We start from the raw sequence: 19,267 nt of genomic DNA on the forward strand, positions 1-19,267 counted from the left end.
ACCCCTCCATAAATCTTCGTCCGCGAAGCCAAGCCAAAGAAAAAATTTATAGTAGCTCGCCATGTGTTAATTAAATAACATTTCCATATGACTGCATTTCCAAAGTACTTTATTGCATGTACCATCCTTTGAGATGTTTCATACTCTTGAAAGGCAGGATAGAAATGCATCTTTCAAAGTCTTGAATTTCTTTCTGTCATCAGCACTACACAAGTCTTCCCACAACTTTCCAGTATGGTTTTTTGAGATGTGAGGTACTACAAGTGAGGGGGACACAGAGCAAATGCAAAGAAGGATTGGGTGGCACAGTGCTTTGGCAACAACATGGCCTTTATTCTGTTGGTCACCTTTCTGTCAATGCTGCATTTGGTCATGCATGGAACCTGAGTATGCAAACACCAAGTGTCACAATGTGCTATCTGATCTGGTGCTGCCAAGGATGGGCCACAGAATATTTCTTTTAGTTGGACCATACACATCCTTACTTGTCCACAAGTCAATCAGGCGGAATATCCTCAAGGTTCTATGAGATCCTTGATTTCCTCAAGCAGATAGACAAAATTATTTGGCAGCAACCTACTTCACCAGAACTCTCAAACAGGCACCAACACCTTGTCTGGCTGCTGGTGAGAAAAGCTATCAACATCAGATCCTTTATGCATAGCTGGAATCTTGGTGCCAGCACACAGCCCTCAAGGTGACTGTGGTGTGAGTGAAGTGACCATTTATCTCCTGGACAATTTGTCACAGTGATCTACAAAGTGTTGCAGTGATTTTTGCCAAGCTTCATCCCAAGCAGATGGTAAGACAGGTCTCTGTGCTCTGTAAGTTGTTCCCAGGGACACTGAGACAAATATCATCCATTTAATAAAAGATGCTATTTTGGCTGCTTGAAACACACTGCTATTCCAAGGCAAGGAGTTGTCTGCAACTTAATGTTGCAAGCTGGCATATTCCAAGGTGCAGCAGTACGTGCAGAAGGATGTTTAATGCAGCCACCACGGACTATATGGGGAAAGCCCACTCTTCAAGGCCCCCTCTCTCTTAAACTTATCATCAATGGAATATGGAGATTAAAAAACTGATGCCATGTTGACACCATGTAAATATTATAAGCGAATTGAATGGTGTGCTTAGGTCAATGAATGAAAACAGTGAAATGTCCTTTATTTTATAATTGCAAATTTACAGATAATTTATACTTTTTGGGGAAAAAAGATCCTTTGTATCTGAATTTTCACTTTCAAGGAATTATGTACCTGTATACCCAGATCCCTCTGTTCTAGCGCACTCCTCAGTGCCTTACCATGTACCATGTATGTCCTTTCTTGGTTTATCTTTCCAAAATTCAACATATGAACCATATTTCCTTCACTGCAGTCATTCGTCAAGAAGTTCGTTTTATTTTCATCATTACTGATACAACTTTTGTGAAATTTATTGACTTGAATCTAAATTATACCCCTGTCATAGTAGAATTGGAACTCATGCCACCAGATTATTGGATTTCTGGATGCTAGTCTGGATAAAGTACCTGCACTTGCTGCTTTGGTTTGGATTGGCCACCACAATGGTGATTGATGGTGGAGACCAGTCCTTGTTCTTTAGTACGAATTAATTTAATCCTGTCCAGTGCACATAACAACAGAGAAGTGCACAATGTATTTGTCCTGTTGGAATTCATGCTCCTCTAAAAGTTGCCGTTTAAATTCCTGAGTATTTCTGGATAACTTGCAATTCTCCTTTTATGACAAACATCCCCTCCATTCATGATTTTTTTCAGTCCCTTGAGGTAGATAGAGAGGGAATATCTTGTTCTATTTTCCTGTTCCCTCCTGCAAAGATACCCTAGGTCCAAAGGCACAGTCAATTTGAGATATTAACTCTACTCATTTACCTCCTACTGAGAGATGTGATGAGGAGACTTCAATGCACAAACACAGCTTTCAAATTAACGTCTGCAATAACAATTCAAAAACTGACAAAGGAAAACAAATGAGCACTCATGATGGTGAACTTGTGAGGGAAATGATGCATGAACAATTGCAAGCTGAACAGTGAGAGGGAAATCCTCCGTTGTCAAGCTCCAAGTATTTGAGTGACTTCCTTTATGCTGCATTTTGTACATCAACAGTTTATAAAGTGCTCTTCAGTATTGAAAGCACATAAGTTTAAAGAAAAGGTATCCACCATTTCACAGAGCTTTCAGAAAGTTACCAAAGCCATGATTCAGGTCACAAAGCAACTCTGGAAGAGTATAATAAGATGGTAATGACAATTTGGAAACTTCATCCATGTTCATATTTGCTCACCCATGGACTCACCACTCTATGTCTCACTACTCTCCTCCATCTCTATATGTCTCTGTGATCCTCACACTCCTCTAATATTGACCTTGAGCACATTCCAGATTTAAATTTTTCCCCTTGGCAACCATGCGATGGGTTCAAAGCTCTGAAATTCTCTAGGAGGAGGGCATTTGGCCCATAAAAGCTATATCATCTATATGAGCAATCCCACTAACCTCATTCCCCCACCTTTTTCCCTATAACCTATCCTCTCAATATGGCCATTAACTCCATCTTGATTCTCCTACCACTCACCGGCAAAAGGGGAAATTTACAGTTGCCATTTAGCACACGTCTTTAGGATGCAGTAGGAAACAGAACTGTCCAGGGAAAACACAGGAAGAACCACCCAAGGCCAGAACAGAACCTTTCCTCTGCGCCACTGTCACGTCCTAGGCTTCCATGTCTCTCAAAGCTTCTTTGAAATAGTTCTTTTAAACCGGCCTCTGATTAAGAATTTGCTCTATTTACAGTACTTCTTGTGACTGATGACAAGTTCTGTCTGATGACTTGTGAAATGTTTAAAGGTTTTGCACAAACCTAATTATATAGTTTAGTTTGTGGACATGACCACACTACACTTAAAATCAGTATTTTTCTTTACACAATATTCCTTGTTTGACTTTAATGGAAATAATTATTCTCTCCATCATTTGTAAACACTTCCCAAACTTTATTTTCACAGAAGTGCTCCACCCCAGAACACGGCCGAACTCCACCCTCCAAATCTCCCAGTTCCACAAATATCCAATATCTTTGGTGACTCGTCCATGTCATTTATTCATCTGATATTTAACTACATGAGAAGTCCTCAACCAGCAGGAATTACAAGATGTTGATCAGAAACTTTGGTTGACTAGATCACTCCTGAGTCCAGAACAACAAGGCCAATTGTGCCATTGGTAAAATAAGCCAATTGAGGATCACACCAGATCAGGACCAAACCTCATCTATCAATCTTAGTGCTGTATGGCACCGTTTCGGATTCAGTCTAAGGAAGAGCACAACCAGAGGCTGAGAAGCCATCAGGTATTCTGATGGCCTAATACAGAGAACCTATTGATAACAGTGCAAAGTCGAGGAACAATCTAAGACACCAGTTACAGTGCCTTGAAGGAGGACTCAGCCATTGGTTCTCTCTGCTGTTCTATGCCATTCATTTGAACTCCTCCTTATCTTTTCAAATGTTCCTTGTACTGCAATTGGCATGCTTCATTCGCTTACATTCTCTCCTTCTCTTTAAATTTCTCCCTGAACATCTCTGTGTGAATGTCCTCTTGTGTATCTGTCCCTTCAATGTTGTTATCCCTCTTATGCACTGACCCTGTATGTCACAATTTTTAAGTCTTTCATATCCCTCTATTTATCTTTCTGAGTCGCTTTAACAAACTATCGAACTCTCACTTTTTGACAGCCTCCCTCTGTGACAAGCTTTGTCACACCAGTGGGGGAAAGGAGCTCTCAACTTTGTCTGGTTAAACAAATCTGGCAGTTGAGATCCTTAGGAAACAGCAGCAATGTTCCATTTACAACAGGGATAAAATATTTACAGGCACATGAACGCTTCCAGTGAAAATGAAAGTTGTTCTAGAAACAAAGAGGAAACTGAAGAAATCCTCAGCTGAATGCCAGTCAAACAGTGAATCCAGAATTCCTCTCCAGTCTGAAACTGCCAATTTCGTTCAAAGCAACAGCTGGATTAGGTTAATTTCACTAAACTGAGAAGTGCACAAGGAGAGGGAAAAACAAGACAAAAGCACATCCGACCCACCTCAGACTCATGGTCCAGCCTCCACTGGTTAGTTCTGTCATCTGTCTTCACTCGCTAACTTGCTGTGTCTCTTTACAGGACTAAGTGGCTCTTGTCTTACACTCTGCTGAGCACTATGAAGACACAGCTCCCCAGCTTGACTGACAAAGGCTAATCCAATCTCAACAGACCTCTCAGAAGCTGGTGCCGGGTAGAGAGAGAGAGAGAGGGAGAGAGAGAGAGGAAAGAACTACTTATGGAATGTACCAATCCAGACAAGTAAGGGGGCTGGGACTTAATCCTATTTATGCCTGGCTGCAGACTTTTCATAAAAAGTATTTGATGAAATTACTGATTGAGGTATAATGTTTAAAAGTTTGAACTTGTGAATGGAATTACTGGGTTGTAGTAAAGCTTTGTCTCCTCACAGAGTGAATGAACTTTCTGTCTTGTTGAAAGAAATCTTAGCATCTACAGCACTTTCTCACACTTTATCCACTTTTTCTCTGTATTCTACGTGTACTGGAGAATCAATCTTTGTTCTAGTTTAAGATTATTTGTGTTTTTCTGCATATTTAGTGCTTCTGAGATTCAGTGATCCCTTCAGAAGGCCAAAACCTGATCTTTTTTCAGTATAACTTATCATTATTTTGTTACTAGCTTCAATAATTTAACATTTAAAAGCTGCAAAGCCAATATAAAACTTCAGCTACCAGTGAGGAAAAATTTTTGGAGGAAAATTCTCTCCAAAATAGAAGCTGAAAGACTGTTAAATCTATTCTCGCACAAGTCTGGTTCAGCTTATATCTGGCTGATTTCTGACAACCTGCATGCAGCCTGTTCATTTTCCTGCAGGTGCTGGTTTGACCATGACACCTTACACAGTAAAATAGCTTGCTGAATGTTAATTGCACCCATTCGTTCTTGCTGCAAAACTGAACAGCAGCAGCAGAGGGAGTTTTCATTTATGCAGTTTTTTCCCCAATCTGGATTAAAATAAATCCACAACACTTAATAGATAAATGAGAGAAAAAATGGATAAAATTAAAGATGATGTAAGGAGGGGTTTGGTTAAAGGAGAAAAATCGACGGAGAAAGGATTTGGAAGGATGTGGGGTCCAGGCAAGTGAATGTAATAACGCAAATAATAAGGCACGAAATTGGAAGGATGTAAAGAGAATGAACGGATCATTGTGTCTCAGGAAAATCTACAACCATTCCACAATGTGAGCAGCAGCTAGCCAGCCAAATAACTCACAATCCACCCTCCCCACTAAACTCCCCATCCAATGCCAATTGAGACAATGTCATTTAGACTTGTCCACCTAGTTTTTTCTTCTCCCTTTGCTCCCCCTTCCCATCTCCTTCCCCCACCTGATTCCATTTGCCCATCATCCCCTCACCACCTGATTCCATACATCCCACCCTCTCATGCCACCATATACCGGCAATCTTTCTCTTCCTTCTCAGTCCTAATAAAGGATGTTGACCAGAAACATTGACTTTTACCTCCACAAATGCTGCTTGTCAGTTATCACATTTTTGCTTCGGATTCAACATATACAGTCTTCTTTTATAATCAGGGCATGGAAGATGATTGTTAAAACCATATAGAGTAACAGCTTGGATAGAATGAATGGCCATCATTCTTTCTATAACCCGTTATATTTTTTACAATTTGAATAATTGAAACAAGCCTTACATTAGAAAGAAGAATTAAAATAGGGAAGAATTAATTTGCTAAATCCAATGCAAAATTTATTTGTAATTAAAGTTAAGTGGAAGACTCAAGAACAATAGTTTTATACAGATCTCCCTTTCATCAGTTGCCAATCCAGATTGATTCAATTTGACCCCATTAAAATGATTATGAAGTACTCAGCAAAAGGAGAATTAATCAGCTATTGGGTTTAAGAGTACATCTAAAGTCGTGTTGTATCTCAGATTGTGACTGCAATACATCAAAAGGTCCATAAATTATCTTACCTGTCATCTATCAGCTCAATCTTGTCATCTCTGATTTCTGATCCTATATGATTAAGTTGCCCAGGTTCATTATTAGCAGGAAATGCTTTGGCCTGAACTTTTCCATTATCAAGTTCATTTGATTTGCCATGGATATCTTTAAATTGGGGTGCAACGAGTCTCTTCAGATCATTTTGATGAGGAGATGACTGGGGGGCAGAAATGGTTGATGTTGGTGCTTCAGAGTCAAGGAACTCTGGTTGTGAATGGTTGGAGTTCTCCCATCCCTGAGCTGCATTGGCCTTCTTGTCTGGCCCTGCCATCTCAGCCAGTGAGTGCCCCTTGTCCGATGGCTCACTTTGGTCACTGTTTGGTACTGGTGGTAGAGGCCCAAGTCTACTTCTTCCATCAGTCTGTCCTTCAGTAGTACTCGACTTTGTGTGTTGTTTCTTCTCTACCCTGTTGGAATTACGACGTGGCATTGTGCCAATGTAGGTATACATTTCATTTGATCTGGCATAGCCAGTGGACCGGGGCACGGTATCCAAATCATCCAACGTACCCTGTGTAGCCTCCTCAGCAATTGGATGGTTCTCTTCCAGTCCTTTCTTCTTGGTTTCAGAACTACTTGAAAATCGTCTGATTGACAGGCTTCGTGGGATGTTCGTTAAACTGCCAAACCCCTTAAACTTAAAGAACTCTGAAACAAAAAGTACAGTAAAGATATTACTATAGGGACCATTTTGCAATCCACACTCCTCCTTCATCAGACTATATAATTATAGTGATCAATATTTATCCCTCTAACACATTATCTGATCATATTACCACGTTGTCCATGAATTGTACAGTAGGGATTTCAGATGAGAGACCGAGGAAGGCTTGAATTGCCCTTTTATATGGACATAAATGATCCCATGCTGATTGTTTTGGAAAGCAGGAGATTTTTTGTCTCATGTCCTAAGTAACATCTCAAAAATCAGATCACATTGCCATCTTCATATTTGTTTCTCAAATCTTGTTTTGCATTGTTTTGTTCTCGTTACCTATATGAGGACACTGACTATACTTGACATGGCTGTAATCCTACCTTCCACATTTAACGTTATAAACAATTGACTCTGTAAACAGTGTCAACGGAGAGTGGATATTGGAGAGTATGAGATTTTGATGAAGAAAAACTGTAGCTTTATATTTTTTTTAAATTAACTCAATATGTGAATAAAATTAATTAACAAAATTATTTAAATTAGAACAGGTATGGCAGACCAGGCAGGTGTATGGAGAAGATGGTGGATATATGGAATGAGCTGCCAGAGTCAGTGAATGGGGTGGGTATATTTATAATCTTAGAAGACATTTCAACAGGTACATGGACAGGAAACGTTGAGGGATTTGGCCTGAATGCAGGCAACTTGAGCTTGTTTGAATAGACAACTTAGCTAGCATAAACAAGATGGGCCAAAGACCAGTTTCCTGCACTAAAATTCTATGACTGTTATTGTAGTTTATTTGAGGGTGGTGATCATACATGGAATGACTGTGTGGAACTTGAGGAACTTTGGCTCAGAGTTGGTGAGCTGATTTTTGATATTGCTGTGTATCAGGGAGTGAGAATAGATGGGTTGTTTTCAACTCCAATGGCTGTTACTAGTGAAATACCACAAGGATTAGTGCTGGGGACTTGGCTTTTCACAATCTCTATCAATGATCTAGATATGGGAAACAAGTGTAAAATATATGTCTGCCAATGTTACTCAGATGGGTGAGGGTGTGAATTGCGAGGAGGATGTACAGTGGCTTCAGGGAGATATACCCAGGTTGTAAATGGGTGAGAACATTGCAAATAGAATATAATTTGATAAATCCACTTTTAACAAAATGGATGTTTTAATTTGGTGAAGGATTGAATAGTGTTAGTGTTCAGATGGACCAGAGTATCCTTCTATTTGTGTTTCTGAATGTTAAAATGCATGTACAGCAAGCAGTTTGGAAGCAAAATAATATATTGTCACTATTTTAAGCAATATGAATACAAGAATAAAGTTATTTTACTGTATGTAATTGTATAAGGCCCTTGTGAGATCATACCTGGAATTCAAGTCTCTCTACCTACACAAGAATATAGATGCAATAGAAGGAATATGAGAAAGATTCACCAGAAAGTTTCAAAGTAAGAGGGGGAAAAGATGTGTATTTTATGGGGAGAGATTAAGCAGAATGGGCCTAAAGAACCTTGAGTTTAGAAGAATGAAACATTGAACTAAATTATATATAATTCTAACAGCATGACGTGGTAGGTGTAGGATGATGTTTCTCCTAGGAGGGTTGTCTAGAATGAGGGGGAGGTCACAATCTCAAATAAAGAGTCAGCCATTTATAACAAAAATGGGAAAAAAATTATTCACCCAGACAATAATGAATCTTTGGAATGCTCTAGCCAAGAGAACTGTGGGGTTTCAGTTGTTAAATGTATTCAAGACAAAGGTTGACATCAAAGGATGTGGGGCTGATTCAGAAAAGTGGCACTGAAGTAAACAATTAGTTATGATCTCATTGAATGTGGGAAGTAGTCCCAAGGAACAGAATTACCTGCTCCTGTTTCTTTTTCTTATGTTCTAAATAGAGACTGACTAGAATGACTGCCACATGGAGTAGTTTAGGTAAATACACATAAGGGGAAGGCTGATAAGTACATGAAGGAGAAAGGAATAGGATAGTTCTGGTGGGTTTAGCTAAAATAGAGGAAGAGGAGACTTGTATGGAGCATAAACACTATATGGAAGAGCATTTGGATCCAATGTCCTATTCTTGTAAAGCAATTTTCTCAATATTTGATTCCTAAAGCCAATCAACCGCACTTGCTCAATACTCTGTCCCTTTGTTATTCAGTCCTAGGCTGCTACCCTCTGCAACCAATACACTCTGAGTCCTGTTTCATTATCAACACCAGTTAAGAGGGTGACCATAAAATCCCTTGAAATGTTGAGTTGGTTGAGAGTGCATCTCTCTTTCAGGACTTCAGATTTTTATTGAAGGAAATCATCCCAACCAGATTTTCCTTTAAGGAACCAATCATATAGAATATAGAACCCTATAGCACAGTACAGGCCCTTCAGCTTTTGATGTGTGGTGACCCATATATTCCTTAAAATAAAATACTAATCCTTCCCTATCCTGTAATCCTCTATTTTTCTTCCATCCATGTGCCTGAGAGTCTCTTAAGTGCCCCTAATGTTTTAGCCTCCACCACCATACCTGGCAAGTCATTCCAGGCAACCACACCTTGCCTCATATTTTCCAATCTAGGCAACATCCTGGTAAATCTCCTCTGGATCCTGTGACCAAAACTGAACACAAATCCCTGGTGTGACTAGACCTAGTCTAACCTCACCAGGGTTTTGTAGAGTTGCAACATAAACTCTCAACTCAATCCCCCTATTAATGAAGCCCAGCATCACATAGGCCTTCTTAACTATCCTTTCAACCAGTGTGGCAACCTTGATTTGGATCCCAAGGTCCCTCTGTTCATCCACATTCCTAAGTAACTGACCATAAACCCTGTACTCAGCCTTCTGGTTTGTCCTTCCAAAATGCATCACCTTACACTTATCTGGATTGAACTCCATCTGCCACTTTTCCACCCAACTCTGCATCCTGTCTATATCCTAATGTAAGCTACAAGAACATTCAGGTCCATCCATAACTCCTCCAACTTTGTGCCATCTGTAAACTTACTGACCCATCCTTTCACTTCTTCATCTAGGTCATTTATACTTCTCATGAGCCCTTCTTGTTTCCTGCTTGAATGCTTATGTTGAAAATCTGCCTCATCCTCTCCTCAATGAGGGCAAGAGAAGTTTTAGTTCTCCAAATTTCACCTTTTTCTCCTCCACTTCAAAACCAGATTCACCCAAACCTCAATATTGAGCTACACCATGCAGATGATGTATGCTTATTCACAGGTCAGGATGCTTATCCAAAAAGCCAATGTGGATTAATTTATTAAAGTATAGAAATACCCACAGAATAAAGGCTTCTGCAATATTATCCTCTGAAATGAAGTTCAACATTGAGACCTTGGAAGAATTCCAAGGAAAATGTAGCTCAATCCTCATTTCTCCCGAGCCACCTCCTGACAAAGACAGACATCGATGACAAGAATCATTGTCCCCTTCAGTGCACAGGCATAGTCTTTGGCCATCTTGAGGAAGAAAGTTTTTAAATATCAACATATCAAGCATGACAAAAAACTCATGGTCTATTGGGCAATAGTGATCCCTGCTTTCTCTATACATCTGAGACTTGAACTACCTACCGCAAGCAACTCAAAGCATTAGAAAGATACTACCAAAACTTTCACCTGACTGGTGTAAAAACTAACACATTTCAGGGTACCATTACATACTCTTAACATGGCAATTTGAAGGTGAGCACCAGAAAAGATTGTGTGAAAATTCATGTCTTGTTTACTATTATTCCTGTGAGGTAGACCTGTCACTTCTAATCAGGCCCACATGCCATTCACATCTGACACAAAGTGTTCAGCTCTTGTAATGTAAGTACACCAGGAGAAAGCCAACAGACATTACTTTGCTGGTGTTTAAATAGATAGTCCTATTTAGATTTCAGATTTATTGTTAGAGTACATCACATACAACCCTAAGATTCTTTTTCCTGTGGGTGAGTCAAATTACCATTTATTGGTAGTGCCTGTACTCAATGTATACATGTACACAGGTAAACAAATAAAGAAATATAAGCAAACTGACTGTTCAATACACAGAGAAAAAAAATCAATGAAGTACAAAAGTAAGAGGCCTTAACTGAGTCCCTGATTGAGTTTATTGTTGAGAAATCCGATGGTGGAGGGGTAGCACCTGTTCCTGAATTTGGTGCTGCAAGACTTGCTGCATCTACACCTCTTTCCTGATGGTAGCAGCAAAAACAGTGCATGTGCTGGGTGATGTGGATCCTTTTTAATGTTTTATTTAAAAATTTCTCCTTACATTTAGTAAGCAAAGGAAATATAATAATACAAATTGCAAAAAAAGAAAACAAGCAAGAAACATGACAGTATATATCCCCCCAAGAACCTCCTCCCAAACCCCACCCTCTAAATAATTAATATTAAAAAAAAGATACTCTATAGTTAAGTAAAATAAAAGAAAAAAGAAACTTTCAGGATTGCACAGAGGGGTGCCATCTAACACAAGTTTAAACAGAGTTCTTTAATACAATTCAGAGGAGATTTTTACAGGTCCAGAGGCTCAGGAAGCCCAATATTACAAATTTAATCCTAATGTTTGAATATTCAAGCACCAAATTTGTAAAAAAAATGTAGCATATTTATTTCTCATATTATATGTATTTTTTTTCCCCAAGGAATACAGCTTTGAATTTCTGCATTCCATTTTGCCATACTCAAATGCGTATCTGATTTCCAAGTAACTACAATACATTTTCTTGCAACTTTAACAAATTCTAATTGATATAGTGACAATTTTAGTTTAGGTCTTGTTTCTTAAATATTTCCCAATAAAAATAAATCTGGATTTTGCAGAAGTACAACATTTGTATTTCCTAGTAAGTTCCCTAAATCCACCCAAAAAGGTCTTAACTTGGGACAAGACCAAGTTGAATGCAAAAAAGTTCCTACATCCTCGCTACACCTAAAACATGGGTCTGATAAATCTGATTTCAATCTATTCAATTTTTGTGGCGTAAGATACAACTTATATAAAAAGTTATACTGAACTAATCTATACCTTAAATTAATAGTATTAACCATACAATAGCTGCAAATATCTGCCCATCTTTGTTCATTAATTGCAATATTCAAATCTCGTTCCCACCTCTGTCTAGATTTATGAACTTCACGTTTAGGAGTTCCTATTTGTAATAAAGAATATATTATAGAAGTAAGCTCTTAACAATTCCTCTCCAAATAAGAATTTCTACTTCACTACAACCAGGTAACAACATGGTTGGTCCTAGCTTGTCTCTCAAATATGCTCTCAAATGAAAATAACACAAAAAAGTACTTTTATTTCTCAATTGTTCAAATGACTTTAATTGACCCCTTTCATAACAATCTTCAACATTTTCAATCCCTTTATGAAACCAAATATCTAAAAATTGATTGACTCACAATTCTCTTACACCTTTTTCAAAAGATAAAGGCATTTTAGGTGATATATGTCCTCTTGCACCAATTTTATCATTTATTTTATTCCAGATATTAATCAGGTGCTTCAACAATGTTTCTTTTACACCAACCATCAATTTTGCATCCCATTTGTATATGAATTCTTCTACTTTTCTCTCTCCTATTTTAGTCATTTCTGTTTTAACCCATTGTCACTTTTTCTTCTCTTTCAAGTAAAGAAATTTCATTTTTGCCACTCAATGGTAGGTTTAGAAATTAGGAAGCAATTCACGTTAACTTTTCTATAGAGACTCTTGTCATTTTACCTTTTCAGAGGAATTTCCTTACATATTTGTTCAGTTTTTGAAAAACATTTTTGAAGTATTAAAATAGGTAATGTTTGAAAAAGATATTGTATTCTGGGAAATATGTTCATCTTATAACAACTGTGTCCCAGTGCAAAATGAAGAAGGAGAAAATGATCAGACATAGTTGAGTCGAAGTTCAGTGAAAGTCGTTTACTCAAACAGTCACATGCAGTTTTTAAAACCCCTGCGCGTTCCAATTGATGTCATTGCATTGATGTCATGACGTCACTTGGAATCTCCCGACCCAGTTCGATAAGCCTCCGGTGAGCCACTACATGGCCAGAGGTGGAACATCAATGCACCCTTCATGAGCCTATGGAACCGCTCCACCAGGCCATTCGTCTGCGGATGGTAGGCTGTCGTGTGGTGGAGCTGCTTTCCCAACAGTCACAACAAAACATCCCAGAGTGAATCTGTTGTTGACTGTTAACAAGTATCTAGACCCTTGTGACACCGGAAAAGCGGACCGACAATGTCAACATGCTTGTGGTCAAATCTGTGCTGCAGTGGCTGGAAAGGCTGAAGCGACCCCTTCGTATGCCTTTACACTTTTGCAGATTGGCAGTCCGTGCACGTCTATGCCCAGTACATGACCTGCTTTTGAGCCAATGCCATACAAACTATCAGGTGGTCCGTCACTTGAATTGAGCGGTGGGACAGTCTGTGAATGGCATTGAAAATACAACATCTCCACACAGCAGGGTCGATAGGGTGAGGATGACCTGTGGAAACGTCACACAGAAGAGTGCTACCTTGCAGCCCAAAGGCTACATTCTTGAGTTGCAGGCTTATGACAGCAGTTCTATAAGTGGGGAGTTCATTGTCTGTTTGCTGTGCTTTGATGAGCACCATTTAATCTACACCTGGAGAGAGGGCACATACTGCTTGAATGGAGGAGCAGGACAGGGCATCAGCCACCACATTACTCTTACTGGAGATATGTTTAATTCTGGTTGAAAACTCAGATACATAAGATAGGTGGCGTTGCTGATGAGCTGACCAGGGATCTGATACCTTTGCAAAGGTGAGTGTTAGTGGTTTGTGGTCAGTAAAAACTATGAAATCCCTGTCTTCCAAAAAAATAGCGGAAATGTCTGACTGCTAGGTACAGCTCCAGCAGTTCCCTATTGAATATGCTGTATTTCGTTTCCGGAGGGCAGAGGTACCTACTAAAAAGTGATAGAGGCTTCCATTGTCCATTGATGTACTGTTCCAAGACTCCGCCTACTGCTGTGTCAGCTGCGTCTATCATTAAGGCAGTTGATGCATCCATTTGTGGATGGACCAACAATGTTGCCTACGCTAGGCCTTTACTGAAATGCTACCGTCATCTCCTTTGTCCAATCAAGTTCTTTGGCATCACTGGACATGAGGTCAAAGAGGGGTTTCATAATATGAGCCGCAGAGGATAGAAAGTGATGATAGAAATTAACCATCCCCACAAATTTCTGGAGTCCCTTGGTTGAATCGGGCCTCGCGAATTAGAGGATGGCTTTCACCTTGCTAGGTAATGGAACAACACCCCAGCTACTGAACTGATGTCCCAAGAACTTGGCAGGGTTTACAGTTAGCCTGAACTCCTGTAGGTGGTGGCAGAATAAATACAGATGCTGCAGGTGCTCTTTGTGGGGGTGGCAAGTGATGAATATGTCATCTGAGTATAAGAAAAAGAAGTCCATGCCATGTCCCAATGCGACAATCAGTCGCTGAAATGTTTGTTCAGCATTTTTGAGCCCAAAAGACATTCTCAAAAATTCAAAGAAGCTGAATGGTGTTATGATGGTGGTCTTGGGCATATCCTATGGGTTTACAGGTATTTGGTGGTACCCACACACCAAGTCAATCTTAGAAAATATCCTGGTCCTATGAAGATAAAGCTGTAAAGTCTATATGGGGCACAGTGTAGCAGTCTGCAGTGGTAGGGTCATTGAGATACCTGTAATCCCTGCAAGGTCTTCAGCCTCCTGTGGCTTTGGGCTCCATATGTAGCAGGGAGGCCCATGAGCTATCAGACCTGTGTATGATTCCAAGTTCCTCCGTTTTGTAAGTCGCAACTTGTTGGGCAGCAGGCATTGGGCTCGGGCGTGTAGAGGAGGTCTTTGGGTGAGGATGTGGTGTGTGACACTGTGTTTGAGTATGGCAGTGGAGAACTGGGGAATGACAATGTCCGAAAACACTGCAAGAAGTTTGGCAAATCCGTTGTTCGAATACTCCATGGTTCTAGGTGAGGAGCAGGTAGTTTGGCTTTTCCAAGGTGAAAGTCTGGAACGTTGTGATGTTCACCAACGAGCACCCTTTTAAGTCCACCATCAGAGGAAGTTGGTGCCCAGCAATAGCCGGGACACAGCAACAAGAATGAACATCCATGTGAACTTATTGTCGCCCAATTTCAGGGGTATCGTCTGTGTGGCATATGTATGAATCGAACTGTTATTCACTACAGTGAATGCCGGACCTGCGCTCCTGGTAAGGGTGTTGACTAGAAATTTGCACTGGGAGAGTTCACCTCAGATGTAGACTGTTACAGTGGCCAGCCACCATATCCATTGTAACAGAGTCATGCTTGTTCAGGGGAACGTGCGCTCTCATTGCCTGTACCCATGAAGCCTGAGCCTTTGGGTATGATGCAGCACTAATTTCTGTTGGCCTTGCACCTTGCTGTTTTGCATGCCACAAAATGTCTGCACAAATGGGCTTTGTTTGAGGGTTATCAAAGTCCTCGTCAGCCCACATGAGGCGGATGTCTTCTGGTATATGCTCGAAAAACAAATGCATGAAGAGCAAGCAAAGCCTATAGCCATCTGCCAGTGCCAACATGTCATTCATTAACTCCAAAGGGATGCGGTCCCCAAGGCCATAGTTAAGGAGGAGCCCTGCCACTTGCTTGTGTCATGAAAACCATAAATCTGGAGGAGCGCTTTTAGGGCTTCGTACTTGATGAGAGCTGGAGGTCTGGAAGGAAATCCACAACTCGACTGGCCAAGTTCTAGTCAAGGGCACTTACTGCATGATAGTACTTGGTGGCGTCCGCTTCTGGTTTGTGAACGTGGAAGTGCATCTCAGCCTGCCGGAACAAAACTTTAGGTTGAGTGGTCCAAAGACAGGCATTTTGAGTGAAATCGGTGCATTGTCCATGTTGGGTCTGAAATCTGTTTGGGTCCATAACCAAATTTTTTTTCCATATTCTTCCAATTTAACATAGAGTTTTCGTAAAGAAGTCTCAGGTTCAGTCAAATATACAAAATCATCATCTGCAAATGAACTAATTTTATGTTCTTCTTGACCAACCCTAAATCACTTAATTTTCAAATCACTCTGAATTGCTTCTGCAAGTGGTTCTATTGCCAAAGTAAACAAAGCTGGAGATAAGGGACATCCTTGTCTACTTGACCTCGCCAACTGAAATGGTGCAGATACTTGTCCGTTAGTCACTACTTTAGGATTATTAAATAATGCCCTAACCCAATTTACAAAGGTTGGTCCAAATCCAAATTGATCTAAGAGCTTAAACAAAAAGTTCCATTCCAATCTGTCAAATGCTTTTTCTGCATCTAGAGCACTGCAACACTCAAATCTCCTCTATTTTGCCCTAAATAATTTGGCCACATTTTTAGCCAACTGTGTCTTTTTTACAAAACCTGTCAGATTCATATTTATTAATTTAAGTAGCAGCTTAGTCATTTTATTTGCCAAAATTTTTGCAACAATCTTGTAATCCACATTTAATAGTGAAATAGGTTTGTAAGATGAAGGCTTTAAAGGGTCTCTATCTCTTTTAGGAATCACAGTAATTATTACCACCAGAAGTGATTCTGGGAGATTGTGTTTCTGAAGCCTGATCCAATACTTCCATAAAGATAGGTATTAATAAATCTTTAAATTCTTTATAAAATTCAGGCACGTATCCTCTCCTGGAGATTTATTGCTCTATATTGAACTCATAACTTCCCTCACCTCTAACTGAGTAAATGGAGCACTCAGTTCAATTTGTTCTTCCAAACCTAATCTAGGCAAAGTTATCTGTGATACATATCTATCTATTTTCGTCTTTTAAAGATTCCGAGCTATAAAATTTGGAATAACATTTTTTAAAGGGTTAATTTATTTCTTGAGGCTTATAAGTAATAACATTAGTGTCCTTTTTAATTGTATTAATTGTTCTCTTTTTATAATTTCCAAGTAAGTACTTTATGTGATCTTTCACCTAATTCATATCTTTGTTTTGTTCTTGTAATTGCTTTCCCTGTTTTGAAAGTTTGAAGTGTATTATACTGATTTTTTTTTATTAATTAATTGCCTACGTTTATCTTTGGAACTCTATTTTTGAAGATCCTTTTCTAAAACTGTTATTTCTTTTTCTAACTGATCAACCTCTCTCATATACTCCTTTTTAATTTTGGAAGCAAAACTTATAATTTGACCTCTTTGGTATGCTTTCAAAACATTCCAAATAATAAACTTATCATTTACAGAATTCAAATTTATATCACAAAGTGTCCAATTTGTGTTCTAACAAACTCACAGAAATTGTTTCCTTTCAGTAATAATGAATTAATTCTCCATCTATAAATCATTTTCTCCTTGTCAAGCATTTCAAATGTTATTAATAAAAGCCAATGATCAGATAAAATCCTCACTTTATAATCAGCTTCGAGAATCCTAGTTTGCATTTGTGCTGAAATTTTAAATAAATTCTAGAATAAGAATCATGCCTATTTGAATAAAATGAATAATCTTTCTCTCTAGGATAAAACCTCCTCCATACATCTATTAAATTCCAGTCTCTCAATAATACCAATGTAGCTTTTGCTGCTTTTGTTTTCATCGCTACTCAAGTGTATCTATCCAACAATGGATCTAAACAGAAATTAAAATCTCCTCCTAGTAAAATATTTTTATGTGCCTCTGCTAAATTAAGAAATGTTTCTTGAATAAATTTCTCATCACAACATTTTGAATTTTAATTGGAAGATTCTTTTTTATCAAAATTACCACACCTCTTAACTTAGAATTAAACGAAGAAGACACTACATATCCAACCCAGTTCCTTTTTAAATACAAGTGTTCTTTTTCAGTTAAATGTGTTTCTTGGAGAAAAGCCACATTGATTCCCATTTACTTAATATGTGTTAACATTCTCTTCCTTTTAACCCATTAACATTAAAATTTACAAATTTCATTACCTTACTCCTCTATAATCAATCCCTTTCATGTTACTTCTGTTACCACCCCCACAAAGCTCATCCTAATTCTATTGTTTGATATCCTACATTTCAGTTCGCATCTCCTTCAGCAATCCAAATAGATGAAAAAAAGAAACCAGATAACCACTCAAAAAATGCATAATCCCACACTTATAACTATATATAGATAAAACAAAATCCTCACTCGAAATGTTGTATAAATAATGTACAACACTACCTCCCTCCATTTTACTGGCTGTGACTAAGGTCACAAAAACACACATAATTCCGTAGCAATCAGTATCTCCCACTCCTCCCAACTCCCTTGGTACATTTATTATATAACCTTTAATTAATTAGTTTTCCCACAACTAAAATCGAAAAGAAAGAAAAAAAAGAATAATTCTTTTTCTAATTTCTTTCACCTTACAAACTTTTTCTTTTCCAATAATAATTAAACAAGAAAAAGAAAATAGTTCATTTCAGTAGAGATGTGGTATCTTCTTGGAACTGCATGCAACAGGCAAATTCTTCTGCTTGGGCAAAATTTGAAAATATTTTTGTCACCCGCTATGAAAATCTTCAAAGTGGCAGGGTAATGAGGCACTAATTTGTAGCCGGGTTGAATTCTTTCCTTCTCTTCAGTAAATCTTCACTTAAATCAGGATAATATAAAATTCTATTTCCGTCCCATTGAAGTGGGCCTTTCCGTTCCCTTGCCCCTCTCACAGCAAGACTTGATCATGTAAAAATTTGATTAATATAGAATGCAGATTCTGATTTGGAATAGGTTTTGCTCTCAAAGCCCTATGAGCACTCTCAATTTCAATTGGATATTCAAATATTTGCTCTCCCAAAACTTCAGGGAGGTGATGTGATTCCTTGATGATTTCTCCAATGGTAGTGTTTCTTGTAGGTGTTCTCGATGGTGGGGAGGGTTTTGCCAGTGATGTCTTGGGCTGTATCCACTACCTTTTGCAGGGCTTTTTGCTTACGGCAATGGTGTCCTCATACCAGACTGTGATGCAGCCAGTCAACACACTTTCCACCACTCATCTGTAGAAATTTGGCATGGTTTCTGGTGTCATACCAAACCTCCGTAAACTCCTGAGGAAGTAGAGGTGCTGATGTGTTTTCTTCACAATGCCTTTTGTATGTTGGGCCCAGGAATGATCATCGAGAGAGTGACTTCCAAGAACCTAAATTTGTTCACTTTCTCCATCTCTAATCACTGGATTGTACATCTCTGGTTTTCCCTTCCTGAAGTCAACAATCAGCTCTTTGTTGTTGGTGCACATTTCAGCAAAGTTTTCAATCTCCCTCCTGTATGCTGACTCATCGCCTCTTTTTGTACAACACACTATTATGGTATCATTAGTGAATTTGTAGATGGTGCTGTTGTCGTACCAAGCCACACAGTCAGAGTTGTATAGTGAGTAGAGCAGGGGGCTAAGAACACAGTACTGATGGAGATTGTGGAGGAGATGTTCTTACCAATCCTCACT

General features: G+C 39.0%; 1 protein-coding gene across 7 annotated transcripts in view; it reads right to left on the reverse strand.

Moving 5' to 3' along the window:
• LOC138736627 (SH2 domain-containing protein 3C-like) overlaps positions 1–19,267 on the reverse strand; it is a 247,523-nt gene that overhangs the window by 98,767 nt on the left and 129,489 nt on the right. For 5 of the 7 annotated variants that reach the window (XM_069886454.1, XM_069886434.1, XM_069886445.1 and 2 more), the window contains one exon: positions 6,085–6,763. The exons of 1 other annotated variant lie outside the window; for it this stretch is intronic. In XM_069886454.1, coding sequence (XP_069742555.1) covers positions 6,085–6,763 — 679 coding nt within the window. Of the gene's footprint in view, positions 1–4,119; positions 4,266–6,084; positions 6,764–19,267 lie in introns of those variants that run through there. One more of the 7 variants, XM_069886474.1, reaches the window with a different exon arrangement.

The sequence above is a fragment of the Narcine bancroftii genome, chromosome 1, assembly GCF_036971445.1.
Source record: "Narcine bancroftii isolate sNarBan1 chromosome 1, sNarBan1.hap1, whole genome shotgun sequence".
NCBI lineage: Eukaryota > Metazoa > Chordata > Chondrichthyes > Torpediniformes > Narcinidae > Narcine > Narcine bancroftii.